Source organism: Temnothorax americanus, unplaced genomic scaffold, assembly GCF_048541705.1.
Source record: "Temnothorax americanus isolate GAGA-0224 unplaced genomic scaffold, ASM4854170v1 Scaffold26, whole genome shotgun sequence".
In the NCBI taxonomy this organism is placed as follows: Eukaryota; Metazoa; Arthropoda; class Insecta; order Hymenoptera; family Formicidae; genus Temnothorax; species Temnothorax americanus.
The window spans coordinates 2,859,165-2,876,481 of record NW_027509401.1 but is presented as its reverse complement, the minus strand read 5'-3'; the positions used below and the strand labels follow the sequence as shown (position 1 = coordinate 2,876,481).

Below are 17,317 nucleotides of genomic sequence, written 5' to 3'. Positions count from 1 at the left end.
TTATAGATATTCGCATTGTTAGTTTACTTTGTAGAATGTCCATTTCGATATTTCTGAAAACAACATTGTGCGATGTTAATATATGTCTTTGTGATACCGAGAAATAAAAGTACCTGTACTCTTACTAATTGGATGTAATCTTTGCAAAAGGATGGACGCAAAATTAGGGTTGACACAACCCGAAAGGAACTGAATACATCTGTATTTAAGTTGGTTTCGCGTGTCGACCGAATGATGTTAGGCTCCCGGTTCCGCGGAACCGCACTTGCACGCTTCATTTTTTGCGTTTTCGCGCACCTGTTCGACGATAATTTCTCCTTCGGCGATACTGGATTGTCACTCTGCTGGCAACGCGCTCAACAGAAGCGTATATGTGCCGCAGAGAGACAGCTGACAGTCAGTTGTGGCATAATTCTTTAATAAAAGCAGTCTTATACTCTCATGCAGGAAAGGCCATATCTGAAGCGTGCTCCGCACACTTTATGTAATTACTTGTACTCTTGATTATTCACTCCATTTTTTTTGCTGGCTTAGTGCCCGGTATGTCGTTGTAAAGATTGCAAGCGTGTAATTTATAATTATTTTAAACTTAAAAATTTTTTAGTTCTAAAATACTTTTCGACTTTTCGATGTCTTTTAAGATTCCCAAATCCAAGATTTCGATGATTCCGAGGCTCTAAACGTGAAAAATTGGCGAGATGAAAGAACGTAATAGCAACGCAAAGGTGCGGTCGATATGGTGAAACATGGGCGGGCGGCGTCAGTTAAACAATCCTGTAGTAAAAGGATGAGCAAACGGACACGTTTGGCGGAAGGAACTGTATAGCGTCCCTCCGAGTTAATTACTGGCAGTGAGCGTGAACTAGAATCTCTCTCTCTCTCTCTCTCTCTCTCTCTCTCTCTCTCTCTCTCTCTCTCTCTCTCTCTCTCTCTCTCTCTCTCTCTTGAAACGTCTTGTGCCTTTACCTGTAATTTACGTGCTGGGCTTTAGATAACCGCCGTTGTTGTTTCTCCGTGCATTTCACTTCAGGTACAACGCTTAATTAAACTCCGTGTGTATAGCTGCTGGAGACGCGAGAGCGAGCGAGGAGCAAGGATGCTCCTCTCGCCCTGGCTGAAAATCAGCCGGCCGGATAACAGGATTCCCCATCGCGTGTGTCGCCCGCGACAAAACAATCAGCGAGCATCCACGCTCCAGTTGTTAGGAATTAAGGCGGTTTCTTCATAAGTATTTTCAAGCACGGCGGATGGAAGCTATATTCAACTTCGCGGAAAGGTTGGATGTGTCCGAGAACTTCAGATATATCTTACTGCAGATATAAAAATGAAAAAAAGTCTTCTCTCAGATCTCTCCAAAAAGGCAGAGGACTACGAACCGTTCGATTCGTAATTTCAGAATGATGACAGACATTCGTTGACAGACATTAGAAATTAGGTAACACTTGTGTCCGTGCGCGCAAATATGAAAATAATTTCTATAATCTTGAAAATTCTGCGATATATATTTTTTTATATACATATATAGCGATCGGGGGATTGACGGTTAACGTCGTTTTCGTTCGACGGGCTGAATTCGCAAGGAGAGGCTCGCGCGAAAGTGATTCCAGGTGATTTGACGAGCCGATCGTGGCGGATCGCACGAATTATCGGGTTCCTGTTAGTTGCGTGTCGAGTGTTGCGCGCCTTGGCCGAACAGCTCTTCTCCTCACGACAGGACAATTGCCGCGTTTCCTGATATAGTTTGCGCCCTTCCAAGTGTAACGGACGGAAAGTCCGCCGCGGTTGGACGTCGCTCTTCCGCGAAGGGCCGCGATTTTCTTTCCGATCCTTGCACAATCCCTATAAGTAACTACGCGATTCTATAATTCGCCTAATTAATAGGACGTTGTACCAGCCGCAACTATAAACCTTATTTGTCTTAGGACAGTATTAAGTACAATAATACGCGGAATTTTTAACTAAATTAATATGATCGAAATTGTGTGTATCACAAGGGAAAGGATCAATCTGTATTTATATAGATTCTGACTTATTTAAGGGCATCGGCATACAATAGGATTAGATAGTTATTAGAGAGAGAAAAAAGGAGGAGAGAATTACAAGAATTCCAAGCTATACACAAATATGCAAACAGTGTACACCGGTGTACACTCAAATACGTTATTGTGATCGAATGTAACTATATATAAGATAGGAAAGCGGTGGCTAAAAAAGAATCAATAGTCACAAAAATGGAGGCAAAACATAATATATGAGCGCACATGAAACGAGACAATGAAAAATGAGAGACGCTTTAAATATACATATATATGTGTTGCTTCCCCTAAATGCACACGACGGCCGCGGTAATACGAAGGATATCGTGGGGAAGATACACTTCGATATAACTAGAACCTAATACACTATTCCCCTTTATTTCTATCCTATCCGCTCCCCTCGCGTTTAGTGACGATATGTGACAGCTTATTTTCCAAAGGCGCACCGACAACCCCTAATAGGACCGGTATGCTTCACAAATATAATCGAACGATCACGCTTTATCTCTACTACTCTCGCGTTACTCTTCGAAATCAATCTGCATATCGGAATGACCTTACGCGGATGTTGTTTGCAGATATAAATTCGTCTGTTTCACGTTCGGCTATAGATAAAAATTCGAGAGCTACATTCCGCGTTTTCGCTCGTCAAAATATGTTATTTACACACAAGCCCCAAAAATGCATTAAATATAAAATAAATAATAAGATTAACAAACAGAAATTAATTTAAAAATGTTCGTAACCGAATAAAAATAAAATTTTAAGTATCTATAGTCTTATCTTAAATAAAAATCAAAATTAGAAAAAATTAAGATTAATAATATAATAATTATAGCTGATCCATATTTGAGTTTATAACATTGAGACGTATATAATATTGAGACTGGCAACATACTTATTCTTCTCGCAGTTTATATCCGTGTATTATAGCGTGCGGAAATTCAGAGAATCGGCCGACTTTGGATTCGCATCGACGAGTGCAGTTGCAATTCTTACCTGCGAGGGGAGCCTGCGCGCTCAGGCCAATCATCGTTGCTCGAAGGAGCGTGAAGTAGGAGGAGCCGAAGGACATCCCCGTTATCCGTGTCCTGACGTGGCGTGCGCGGTGCAAATTGGCAGCTTCCTTCCTGCCGACGCTTGATTCGCCACCATCGAAATCGCTCGAGCGTCGAGATCGAAATCGCGGAGCGGTTACCTCGATCACGGATCTCCTCGGCTTCGATTTACGAGCGAATCAAGCTCACGCGATCGCCGCTCTCGGGAATCTCTCGAGTGGCCTCTATTGTATTGTTAAACAACGAACGCGCGGCATTGCAAATCGTAATCGTGCAATCTGCATGGATTGTCTATGTAAATAAATTAGCGAGAATCCTTGAAGATTGTCGATCGTTACAAAATAATCGCATTAACGGATATCCCTTTCGAGAGATCCTTGGTCTAATTTAAGTCCGTCGCAGAAAATTGTTGATAAATAACGACAAAGCAACGGCGGATCAGCCTTTTCGAGCGAGTAACTTTAGAACGTCGGGAATAAAAGATGGGATCGGACGTGGATGCGGAAATAAAATATCATGTTTTTCCACCGAATAAATAAAGTATTGCGTATCCTGTGTAATGGCGATGTGGATTTAGCGTCGCGCTAGTTACATAACTTTCCGAGCTCGCAATGTTCCATTCGTTACATTACTTTCAGAATTTTTTGTATAATATGAAATGTACGTTTCTCGTAACCGGAGAGTATACATTTTGCGTTGCGCGTGCTTGATGTTTGATGTCGTTACACGACGCGAGTTGAAATATAAAGATAAAAATTAAGATAAATAAATGGCAATGTACGACGTGATTTGTAATAAAGATGAACCGTAATGTCCATAATAGATACAAGTACAAACGGACTGATCTATAAAAAAAAAAAGAAAACAAAACGCGTAAGAACACTATTCTTCATGAATTATACGAGATCCGTCATGGAGATGAGATGAGAGTGAACACGTTCCTCCCGTCTTCAGACTCATCTAGTCATCTCCGGAGGAAACCGAGAGCAACGCCGCCGAGAGACTCGACGAGAATCGCTCGCTTCATAGCCGCGGCACAATGGGATCAATATCCCGCTAGGGAGTAAACCCCATAATCCCCCGGCATCTGTGGGCCACCTGCAGTCGGGCGTTTCGTCACGGGTTAGCCGCGCGTTTTTCCTCCGGTGTCACCCGGCCGCGAGATGATTCCAAATATTTGGACAAGGTGCCGGTTATCCCCTAGACGCGGTCGAATCGACAATTTTTCCCTAATCCGCTTGATCGACACTTAGCAACCGACACTGTAATCCTCACCTTCGCGAGTTTGTAAACCGCCGAGTCCTCTAGTTTCTCAATGTTTTCATTAATTCCAATAAGTAATATAAAATTATATAATAATAATATAATGAACCATTAATTAAGGTACATCAATATGCTAAGGTATTAAGAAGAATAAAAAAACAGGACTATACTGTTTTCTTGTCTCATTAAAATTGAGTTATGAACGAAACGTATTTTTCTATATTTCTGGATGATTTTTAAACTTTCCTATTTATTTTGATCGAATCTCATTGTTCGTTCGTTCAATTATTGTGCGAATACGCAAAGCAAAGGTTGGTTAACTCTGACAGACGAGTTCAACTCGAGTGATCGCTCATGATCGACGAGGTGGTATCCTTAGAAACCAAGAGAAATCCTCGAGCTCGATCGATCATGATTCCGACCGGTGACAACCTCGAACAGAGGATTACGCGGTGAATCAAGGACCATAAGGACTTGGTTTATTCTTCGTCGTTTATTCTTGGTCTTTTGCCGTCGTCTCGTAATCTTTTTGAAAAGGGCGGGAAACGTCGCACCGGTCGAATCACAATTCAGAAATCTGTCGCAGGACTCCAAATATTTTCACAGCCACGCCAATCTATTGTCAAGCTCGGGGATTACCTAGAAGAGCCTTACAACCATTTTTGACTTCGCTACAAAGCGACTTGCCAGTCGAAATCGCTCGACTAACTGTTGCAGTCAAACTTTTGCATTTCCTAAGTTCTACAGAAAATAAAATTAACGAAAAATGTATCCCGCTTAATTCAAAATCATCATTGCAGAAATTAGTATTGTATAGCTGTAATTGAAATCATGATATAATTTTATATTTTGTAATCAAAAATCAAATGCAGATTGTCGTTCTCAAATTTTCTACACCTATATCTGTAAGTAATATTATTTTAGATGATAATTTTGCACCAATGTCATACCATAATTTTCTAATAAAGCGACCTCGAAATCGCCATCTCCCTATTCTTGAACCAAGCTACTTCTACGTTGTAACTGCTATATTGTAACTTCAATTTCGTCAAATTTTATTCTACGCGTTGTCCAAAGATATTGAAATTTCTGGAATTCGATAAAATAATCGCGCGACGTTCACAAAAATTTGTAGGACCACTTGGGTGGCAGCGTCGAAACGAATAACGATAGACTCTACCAGCTAACTTTCTTTTCAAGTCAAGAGTATGATCGATCATCACGACACTCGGATTACGTTCTATTCATAAGGACATACTACAAGATACTCTCAGCAGGTAGCCGGCCCGCAGGACACGAATCGAATCACCCGTGAAAGCGTTAGATTCAACGCGGGTAACCGCTCGCGTTTTCCACGCCCGCCGCAATCGCCCCGGCTAAAAGCGGTCCGCTTAATCGCGCGCGCACGCGGTCGAGATTTATTCTTATTTATCCGCAGATCCATTGTCCTTAATTTATCGTGCGTTCCGCTTATCGACGTTTACGACCCTAATGGCGCTCGCTATCCGCTGCGGCGGGGCTGTTTGAATTTTTCAGGAGTCGAAGCGTCGAATCCGTCGCGGATTTCCGAGCGCTTATTTGGTCTCCGCCGCCGTCGCAAACTTTCCGCGTGTCAAACAGATGTAAATCATTCACCGTGCCGACCGAATTTTAACGACTGCGCCGCTCGCTCGAGCGGTGCACCGAAAAAATGCCGCGTACGCTTTTAGATCGGGAAACAAGCCGTACAATTTCCTTCGGAAAAGGATGCATGAGAAAACGACAAATTTAAAATATTAAAAGATGAGATTTCATTATATGTATATGTAAAATTTGGAACTAAAAATAGGAAAATTATTGGAACAGTACTTTTAAGAGCTAACTTGGTCATATACGTTTTTATAGAAATTGTGCAAGATTATTAAAAAAAAAATATGCAAGATTATAGTAAAATATATCAATATGCGATAACACGAAGTAATATTTTTCACGTCCTTAATCCAATCGATTAACGCAGTTATTTAGGAGGAGCAACGGAAATCGTTTTCAAACTGAATTTTGCCGAAAAAGAGAAAACGAAAAAGGCAGTTCCGAAAAGAAAGAAAAAAAAAAGAGAACGCGACCGGTCGGGCAACCAGAATCGGAATCCGATTTCGATACAGCCGATTGGATGTCGAGTGCGATCGATTTTCCTTCCAGCTGTAAATCGAGATTACTGGCGACGCGCGGTAGGTCCGTGCATGTGAGCGCAAGCTCGAGAACGAGCGAACGAACGAATGAATGAATGAATGAACGAATAGAGGTGCCTCTATCTGGCGGAGATGGAAAAGGGGGAGAGGAAAGAGTGCGAGCTCCCTCCGCTGAGGTCGGCTCGGGTTTCGCCCTTCGAGAACCCCCCCTCTCTCTCTCTCTTTTTCTCTCTCCGTCTTCTTCTCCAACCGTTCGGTAGTCGGGTGGCATCCATTCTATCCACAGACTCGCCTCTTAACTTACCTAGCTCGGATGTCGCGTATAAGCCCGCTCTAACGAGGACCAGGCTCTCTCTCGCTCTTTCTCGACCGCTAAAGAGAGCGTCATTAAAAAGAGCCGGTCGCGATTCGTCGACTTCTAGGGAGGAAATCTAATAATGTGCCTCTTTATCGCGCGGGGTGTGGGTGAAGCTGCCGATATACGTATCTCAATGATGGATCATTTAACGTCGCGAACAGCTTAGGCTTTAATTAACCGGCGATCTATGATTTTCTTAATATTATTCAAGACTGTAACGAGCGTGCGGCCATTATCTGTCGCACGCGTATACAAAAATGTAAAAAGTAATGAGATACTAAAAGTCAACTGCGGCAATAACGCGACAAATGAATTATAGCGCAACAGCCAGCTATCGCTTTAACAACTTGCTCCATTTACGTTTAGTAACTTATTAAATTCGCATAATGCGCGCGGTCTTGGGCAAAATTACATTTGCAAATTACGTTGGAACGCACCGAGCAGTTAACCAATCGTCCATGCGTCCGTAACGCTATTTGCTAATTTAGAATAATTTGTTATGAGGCAGTAAATTCGTGTCGTTCTCGCATGAGTGGCACTCGAGTAAAAGCGATAACGTTATCACTCTTAATTTACTCTTGCTATCGCGCGCCGTAGCTAATGTGAAAATCGCCGATTAAAACGCGTAACTTTTCAGGACGCTTTCCAATCGTTCGTCGATTTTTCGGCGCGTTCGATAGCGTCCAAACTTTCGCGTGATCGTCAACGAAAATCAATACCACACGACGAGATTATTTCCCGTCGACGACAGGTGTCTCGCTCCCGAATCCCGGGGACTCCCCGCGGAGCCTCATGGGGCCCCGCGCGTCGGCAAATTAATTCGATCAATTAATACATGCTTAAGCGGACGCGCGCGGACGACGCGCATTGGTTAATAACCAGCCGACTGGGTGCCATCTCGCCGAGTGCCGTCATCCCCCGCGCGCATCCGGGAAACGGCGCCCTGGCTCGCACCTACACGGACTCCGAAACGACGTTAGCGACGGCTGTGCACACGCATGCACACGTACGTACGTGCAGCATTCAATCGATACCAGTGATATCGCCGGACGGCCATTTTTATTTCGGACCGATTATTTTTTCTATTGCTTTCTCTTCCTCTCTAAAACGCATTCCTCACATCAAATTCAGCTTTAAAGTTTTTCTTTCATACATATTCCAATAACCTTTACTTTCTCCATTTCTAATAATATTTCATGTTGCTATTTAAAAGGTGCTGTTTTCACACTTTCTAAAACGTGTCTCCTATTGACGAAAATCGTAACTGATTATTTGAAAACTGAGTTTGAGAAAAGAAAACTGTGTAAGGGGAGGGGCCCATTCTTCTACAGCTATAGCTATGGCTATAGCTTTGTCGGCAACTTTGTCGCTGTCGCTATCGCTATCGCTATCGCCTATTGTGCAAGAGGCTTTAACGACAGTTTTGTTACTGTTATATTTGCGTTGTGCAGATATTATATATGATAAAAAAGTTACGCAACGACAATATAACAACAAAACTGTTGTTTAGAGTTACATCAGAATAGGCCTACTGGACATAACATAAATTTGGCGCCCCCCTTTCGCAATGGAACAATAGACAGAGCGGCATTTGGCGCCCCCTTGACGCCAGCACTCGGGGCCTGGGCCCCTTTCGCCCTGTTTCAAAGTGCGGAGAAATACAAATGTACATCAATCCTAATGTCGAAAAACCATTTTGTAGTAATATCTAGATCTATATAGAATACCACAGAGTCTAGAGAGAGAGTGTGGTAACTATATTACTGCTTTGATAGATTTAAAGTTAAATTTTCCATAATCAAAACGCAAAGTCTTAATACAAATATACGTATGATACTAATCAATCCTATGCAATATCAATTTTCAATGAACAAACATTTTTTCCATTTTTTTCGTTCATTTAACGCATCAAGTTTAATATACTTCCTGTTAACATATGATTCGAGGGGGTTGACGAAAGTTACGCAAAATCACAAACCTCGGCGAGCTTGAGATACCGGCGAAAGGGGGTTGGTACCCCCCGCTTGCGTTTAAGATGCCAACGTAATCGGAACCGGCGATCGAGATTCGATCGAGAGCTGATAATCAGGTTGTTGGCACCTGTGGCGACGTAATTAATGCCGGTGCTAGATGCAGCACCCCTCCTTCTTTCCTTATCCCCTCATCCCTCCTCTATTCCTCATTCTGTTGTCTCTCTTCAAAGCTCGTTAATTCTCGACGGGACATTACCGAGCAAATTAGGCAAATCGATTCCCCCTCTTTCTCTCTCCCCTCCGTTCTTTCTTCTTTTCACTTTTCCTCCGTCGGCTTGAATTTTTGTGCCCCTTTCGCTCTCAAACGCGGAATAAAGTAGCCGTGAATCGGCCAGGAAGTGGGCGTTTCGTCATGATGTTTAAGAGACATGCAGAGCGAGGGGAAAGAAGGAGAACAAGGAAAAAAAGGGTGCGACGAGGTGACTTCGTCGTCCTGGTTCCCTTGCTTGCCGTTGCTTTTCGCAAACTGGCTCTCTCCGCGTTTGTTCTCTTCAGATCCATCTCTTTCCTCTCTCCAGTCGCTCTTTCTCCGGCTTCACCTTCTCGCGGGGGTAATTAACGATTTAACAGACACGCTGGATGAGCGGTGCGTGAGTCGGTTAAGCAAGTTGTTATTAAGACTGACGCAGTATATCTCTGAAGAGGGGGTGAGAGAAGACAAAGAAAGAAAGAGAGAAAGATGAGAAGGGAAAAGAAACGAATGAAATCGGCCTTATAAGAGGAGAGAGAAGAAGGAAGAGAAAAGTTTATTATATATCTTATAGAATACGCGAATCTCCCTCCGGGTATTCTATATATAGGGAATTAGATTGTAAAGTAGAAATTAACATAATAAGGTACGAAGTAAGGCCGGGTGCGTCTCGAGGCGAGGAGAAATGCAGCAAATACGAAAAAGTAGAAACGAAGCTGTGCGTTGTACGTCACAGTTGAAAGGGTGTATTACTTTAACGAGTACCGTAAGCTATAAAAGTTTGCAAAATACGCGTTGCGTAAAGAAAGATCACAATAATCAAACTGACAGGTTCGGAAAGCGAGAGGGGGTTTCCAGAAAATCGAATTTTTTTAAACTACCCAACGATACGTCCGTCATGTTAACATTTCCGTTCAAAAAAATCGTACATAAGTTGCAAGATGGTTAAATTAAGAAATTCGCTTAAATTCGAGTTAAATGTTTGAGAAAAAGTACGTCACGGAAAGATGCGAGCGGGATCGGCGCCAAGGATATACCGAACTGACGGGCGCAGGACGAAGGCGCGACGGCGAGACGAGCAAGGCCGTTAATGTTTTGTGTATTGAAATAAAGAGCGGCGGCGATGGGCGCACATTCGCACGCAAGTCGGGACCCGGGCTCGCCCACCGGCTAATGGGTTTATAATGCCTTTATTCCACATTAAAACGCCACCGCCAGCTCGCCGACACCTTGGCGACGATTCTCGCGGTGTGTCCTGCAAGAGAGCGTTTAGACCCGGTGATATAATTCTTCTGTCCGCGATAATGCGCCGTTCTTGCGCGAAATTACACGGTTGTACAAACACACAGAATCCGCGGCGCTAGAAGAAAATATTTTTTCCAAATATTTTTCTCGAGCGCGAACTCGGAAAGAATCATCCAAGAGAAATAATATACAACGAACAATTATTGAGATCTCCGCATAATACTTTACACGTCAAACTCAAAGATTGATAATGCAAAATTTTGCTCAAAATAATTTGCCCATGGATAAGCATTGACTATAAATAATAATGTAATATATAATATATAATTTAATATAATAATATAGCATGTTAAACAGCGTACAAGTTTTAGAATCAAAGAAAATCCAAAATACGCGTGGAGAATATCCGAATAACGATTAAGACTTTAGACGTCTGCGGTGTCCGTGACAAATTTTTCGTAAATTATATTCCCATCAGAAGTCGCTCTCGCGCGGCAAAATGTGTTCCTCTTTAATAAAGCAGAGGCGATTCATGCGCCGTCGTGCCCGGTCTTTTTGCCGAAGGCGCAATCGCAATCGCGTGCCATGCTTTACGGCGACGCGACGGGAGGGGGGCCCTAATCAAGCGACCGGACATCCTCGATGTTTACGACGACGAGACGTTGCGCCCGCTTTTTCCCTTTTTCGTCGTAACGCTCTCACCGTGTCACTCCTCTCGGCGCGCCGCCACTAATACCGGATCCCGTCGCCCTTTCGGGCCGAACGCGACGCGTGATTTACGACCGAAGGATGGATCGGCAGGCCGACCGGCCGCATGTCTATTCATGCCTAATGCCCGCTTGATACGACCATAACGACGAAAATGTATTTATTCCGTCCACTTTACGACACGATGATCGCCCGACGAATTAATAAAGCGAATATCTTGGCGAATGATAAATCTAATCCCAGTTTAGTATGCTAATTAATTATTTCATTTGCGGTTGCAATGAAAGTTACGGCTTTCATATACATGTTCGCGATCTTAACGGAAGATAAAATAAATATTTGTTAATAATTATAAAAAATACAGCAAAATCAAAACCAGTTTGTAGAAATTTGCTAAAGAAAATGCTCAACGACGCGTGTTACTACCCTTGATACACGAGAGAACTTTAAATGCAATATATATAAGATCAAGTATTATATACGATGCTGTAAAATATGAATTTCAATGTGTTTGCTCTCAAGATCCATAAATATTTCAGCAACTTAAAACATATCAATAAAATATACTGAAATATATATTATTAAAATAGGAATAGTTCTTTATCATAATAAACGCGTGTCACGTGCGCTGACGAAAATACCTGGCGAAAATAACGACACGAGAACGGTCTCGTGACCGTGTCGGCGATCAGTCGGTCTCGCCGGTTTGCATTTCTGCAGCAAATGGTGACTCCTTCGTCCCCTAATCGCGCACGGTCGGCTTGAGGATCGCGTGATGATGCCTTTAAACGGGGCATCCTGTAGCCGGTTAACCGTACAGAACCGACAACATTTGCCTAAGCGTGTACACGCCAGCTCGAGCAAAATCACTGCGAATAATAGTTCCTTACCTCGATCACATCAGATTTACCCACGCCAAGGATGAGAGAGTAGATACTCGAGCGATTTGTCCGTAGGATAATATCTGCGACGCGACGATAAATAATCTACAAGAGAGAGAAGGAAATGTTTGTGTTATTTATGAGTTAATTATATGATAACGATATGATGTATACTTCAGTACCTCCCGCATGAATTATCCTGCATTAAATTCTGACGAATTCGGGTAATTAAAAATTAAGTCTCTGTTTATCTTTTCAAAAGTTCTTGTAATTTAAACGGGACAATTTTGGGAACGAGTGAAATGTGAAAAAAATGCATGGATAATCAAAGGGAGAATATTCGGGGGGAAATTTCGGCGACGCGCGAAAATATTCGGTACAAGAAGTTTATTAGGGTTTATTTACAAGGGAGCAGCTTGCACAGCAATAGGTGTATGCGTTCCTCACAACACAAGCATTAACAATATAACGCTCTACACTAACACTAATCGCCGCGGCGATAATAATCCTTTAGGTGTTCGCGGAGAACGCGCGAAGTGTCGCTCGGAGATCCTTAATGATCCTAATTCTTCAACCTCTCATTACGCTCAACTTAAACGTGAATCGGATGTCGAAGTTCTCGGTCTTCCTTGAACGACTTATCGAAGGTTCGTAGGTACTTTCAGTCGAAACGCATCGCGTCCAGCGCGCTCACTTCGCGCCTACTCCGCGTCGAAGTGTATGGAATCGAAACATAAATAACGATAACAATAGCCCGTGATACGAAATATACAGCTTATATTACAAGAGATAGAGGCGTAATTATCTTATATCGCAAGTAGATATATGTATACCTATATACAAGTAGACTTTAGTCGCCGTACAGCTTAGTTGCCCTTAAAGATGCATATACGTGTATTATGTACGGCAATTATGCCGCCTTTAGAACCAGCATGGTTACATATTTACAATCCGCTCGTATTCTTCGCGCGTGCGATCCACCGAAGATCATCTTTGCGGCAGCTCGACCTCGAAACGACGTAACTATGTTTCTTGCGTACAAAAATACGCGATTACGAAATGAACAAACAAAACATGGAAATATATGGGGTGCATAACGAAAATATTTCCGCTTGAGAAATCATGCTATCCGATTTGGCGTATCATCGCAGTTCCTTCACTGAAAGCAGTCTTGGTGATCAACCTACGGTGCTGCAAGATACATGTCGAATAAAACATACAGAATGAATGAAAATTAAGCTTGAAAATCTCTTATTGCCAGCATCTTCTGAAAGTGCAACAAATTTTTGCGCGACGCGACATTTCCTTTATTCTTATCGATTTCAAAGTGCGTCCCTAGGTGCATCCTGACTACCAGGATCACGGCGGCCCTATCGCTTCCAATCGCTGATCAAGGCAAAGATACGCGTGCTCCTCTCGATCCCAGGGTTCAGTCGGGAGACAACGGAATCGCCGAGTCACGTGAGACGGCTCGGGTCCCCTGCGCCTGCCACCATGCCCGCCAAAGGTCGAAAGTTCAGCCGAGAGAGCATTCAGACTCTCGGAGAGCGTGAGCTTTACGTTTTCTTTCCTCCGCTCCGTCTACGCGGCGCGATAGAAAGACGGAGAGCGACAAATCGCCGTGGCCAACTCGGGAACCTTTGACACCACAATTATCGTTGCTATTCACGCCGGATTCTGTACGTTTCGTCGAAACCGCGGACACGCGGCGACCTCCTCCTGACGCCTTACGACGCCGTGCGACGCCGCGCCGCGCCGCGCGACGAAAATCGATCCCCGTTCGCGCAAACATTTCGTAACGATTTACTTTGTTACGCATCCATAATACGAATGTGAGAATGCTCGTTCATCTTGTATTCTAATGGAATGGAGACCGGCTCCTTAACAATATAATAAAGACAAGAAAATATAGATAATAATTACGATAGATATTGCACTTCTAATGAGAACATTCTATAACTGCTAAAAATTCTGGAAATCTAAAAAAATAAGAATTACTTTAAGTAAAGATAATACGATGGAAATCGACTTTCACCGCGCGCACAAATCTTCGTCAGTTCTCCGTGAAAGAAGACGAATTATTGCAAGGCGAATTATAATCGCTACGCTTCGGTCTAAGTCGAGAAAAGGAGACTTTCATCACATGGAGAGGAATTAGATTCCTCTATAAAAAAGTCACAACGCAATTCGCGATCCCCAATTACGCGGAATCTCCTATTTCTGAATGAGGAAAAACCAGCTTTCGTCGCGCAGTCTTAGTAAAATATCTCAAACTCCTTCTAGAGTCCCTTCACGAGAAAATCGTGAACCATTGTTTCTCTAATGAAGCCACAAGGGACTACGAGGGCGAGAGGTCTTGGGCCTCCCTGCTGAGACTATCCGTGGGCGACGGCGTCGCCCTTCTGGACGGCGACGGCGACGGCGCAGCCGGCGTCGAGGACTTGGGGACGGTCGCCGTGTGATAGGGCGAGAATCGGTGATGGCCCAGGGCAAGAGGCGACGGGTAGAGCGGCCGGGGGGTCGCCGGGCCCGACGGGTTCTGCTGGGAGCTGGACGCGACCAGCTGCTGTTGGTGATGCGCCGCTGCAAAGATAGTGGATCCGAGCGACGAGGCCCACCAGAAGTGGCCCAGTTGCTGCTGCTGCTGCTGCTGCTGATGCTGTTGCTGCTGATGGCTAGTGCCCGCGGCCGAGGCGCCCGGATAGGCGACCAGAGCGGGGTTGACCAGCTGGGCGTAAGGACTGGCAGCCACGGCCGCTGCCGCCCTCAGCAGCATTTGAGAACGCGCTGCCCACAAAGCTTTCTCTTCGAGGCTGAGATTGCTCACGGCGCCCGCTTGGAGCTGCTCCACCTCAAAGGGCAGCCGATGCGGAAACCTCAGCGATTGCTGTTCCGCCAGCATTGACTCCATGGTCTCCCTGAAAGGGAAGCTGCTCCATTATGCATACCGTCTTCTAGCCGCACGATTCTCCGGAAGGACATTGAGCTCAGAACTTTGTCAGCCGTTACAAGCAAAATTCACAAATGGATTGTCCGTTCCAGGTTTTTTGTTTAATTTATCTTCTTTTGACATAGGTCTTAGATGCCATTAAGATTAATGATTTCCTTTAAGTCCGGTAGCTAATTGCAATTTCACAGGCTAGTAAATAAACTTAGCTCAAAAAAGAAAAAGAGATAAATCTCTTTTCGTACATTAATATAGAATCTGTTTCAAAAGCAAGATCAAGAATATGATTTATGTCGTTGCAAATCATTTTATCATCGCAGATTTCATCAAATTTACCGCTATCTAATGTTAGCAAGGAGGAGTTTACCTTTCGAAGTCCGTGAGACGAGAGGAGTCCCGAAAGCCCTTGGCGAACGGATTACTGTCGATCTTGAGCTTCGTGATCTGTAACAGGCGGAAAAACGGCCGTTGGTTAGTACACGGCGGACAGGAGATTGGCGAGATCGGAGAGATCCGGAGTCGCCCCCGGACTTGCACCAACATCGACGATCTCTCGCAAATTCCCCGATCTTATTCCCCGGCGCGCGCGACAGCTCGGTTTCGCTCCGGGAAAATTACGTCACCGGACGGCCAGCCAACGGCGCGTGGCGGAAAACGGCCGGCTGTTTCGAAACGGTTCGTTCCATCGATCGGGAGTCAACGGCTCGTAAAATTAGAAGAAGGCGGCGAAGCGACGTACCTATATGAGGCGAGAGAGGAGGAAGTAGGGGAATCAGGGGGATCGGAGAAGAGATAGGGGAATGTCGCTGATGCACGGGAATCCTCGCGGGCGTTACGGGTGCGAACCGGGGATTGGGATGCACCGGTTCCGAGATTTTTCTGGCGAATAGTAGCATCGTTGGCTGATTCACCGTTCGAATCGAGAGATCGGATATTACTTTTGACTGGGGTGAGATAAGCAACCGCGATATTGCTTGATATCGAATATCGTATATACGACAGTTAACCCTTCGATAAAGTGTCTCCTTAGCACAATAGAATTGGACAGTTTTTTAATTTATCAGCGATGAAAAGAGCTGACAGTGGGAGCTTTCCAGTGAGCGACACAAGTCGACATAAGTGTTGTTTTGTCTTTGTTACTCATTGCTAAAAAAGGAAGATATATAGAACGACGTTTGTGTCGACTTGTGTCGCTTGCTGGAAAGCTCCCAGTGTTCGAGAGTGACATGAGAAAAATTATGAGACACAATGAATTTAATAAATGTATCTGTGTACGTATGGGCTGTATGCATTTTAACAAAATGTTATTCTAATACACAAAAGGCATTGTTAAGAAGAAAACTTTTCATTCATTTTCTTCGTAAAATCATAGATTTGTAGTCACGAAAGTGATCCTTCTTAAACGCTTGTTCACAAAATAAATGATTTTTCGCTCCTAGTAAATAGTAAAATGATCTTCTTCTTTCTTTCCATTTTCTGTATAATGGGTTTATTTTATTCTCATAGTCTATGCCGTGTATTGCTACGTTAGCAGGCAAGACCTACCTCTCACTGCGAGGGCAAAGAACGCTTTGTTCGCGCTCGACACTTAAGAAACCATCACGGTGGTCGACAGGAAGAAATCCGAGAAAGTTTGTCTACGTGTTAGTCTACATATCGTCACGTTTGTAGTAGCCTCTTAAGTGGTTAGGCTGCATTTCCTTTCCCGCTCGTGTGTGCCACCCCTACGAACATCTACCCTAAGTCAGATCCGCACCCCAAGTTTGGTGTTTCGCGTTACCTACAGGCCCACCCACGACGGATGGGACGGATATATACAGGTGGCCTCGTTTCCGAGGTCTCCAACATGAACCATCTAACAGACAGCCTTCGCCTTGCACGCTCCCATTTCGGCAAAACCTTTGAGGACAGATTTCGTTGCCTGATTCCCGGGGGGATACCTGCGTCCGAACTGTTGCAAAGTTTCCAAACATAAATGTTGTGTTGAACCGACAAAATTTTCCGCGTTTAAGCGCGAAATGCGGCAGCTTTCTTACGTTACACGACGCTCGTGACCATGAAAGATACATTAGTAAATAACAATAAGACACAATTACGTTCTACAAACCCGAACAATTTCTGTTGTTTTATTACGACGTGTATCCTCATAATGAGAGGGTACACTTCGTGTATCTTAGTTATTAACCTAATTATTAGTAGCAGCTAGGTATTACTAATTTAAAGAAGAAAAATCTTGAAAAACTGCGTATGTCTCAATTGTGGAATATACATAAATAATCATAAAATACAGATTGATATATCATGGATATATCAATTAAAATATCAGTTTTAACAATATTTTTATGCGGATCTACTCAAAATAAATCAGCACTGTTAAGATAATTAAGGCTGTAGTAAACATGTCGAAAGATGATACGGATTATTGTAGAA

General features: G+C 43.7%; 1 protein-coding gene and 1 long non-coding RNA gene across 3 annotated transcripts in view; both read right to left on the bottom strand.

The window, feature by feature from the left end:
* The window catches only part of LOC143899224 (uncharacterized), a 125,800-nt gene extending 113,753 nt beyond the window's left edge, over positions 1-12,047 (bottom strand). Inside the window, exon 1 of the long non-coding RNA XR_013257421.1 lies at positions 11,950-12,047. This is a non-coding gene — a long non-coding RNA (uncharacterized LOC143899224). The remainder of the gene's footprint in view (positions 1-11,949) is intronic.
* A 274-nt stretch (positions 12,048-12,321) lies between these two features.
* LOC143899253 (uncharacterized) overlaps positions 12,322-17,317 on the bottom strand; it is a 46,370-nt gene continuing 41,374 nt past the window's right edge. The window contains exons 5-6 of one of the 2 annotated variants that reach the window (XM_077409393.1): positions 15,255-15,331; positions 12,322-14,870 (exon numbers count right to left, since the gene is read on the bottom strand). In XM_077409393.1, coding sequence (XP_077265519.1) covers positions 14,279-14,870; positions 15,255-15,331 — 669 coding nt within the window. In that variant the 3' untranslated portion in view covers positions 12,322-14,278. The remainder of the gene's footprint in view (positions 14,871-15,254; positions 15,332-17,317) is intronic. The other variant, XM_077409394.1, reaches the window with a different exon arrangement.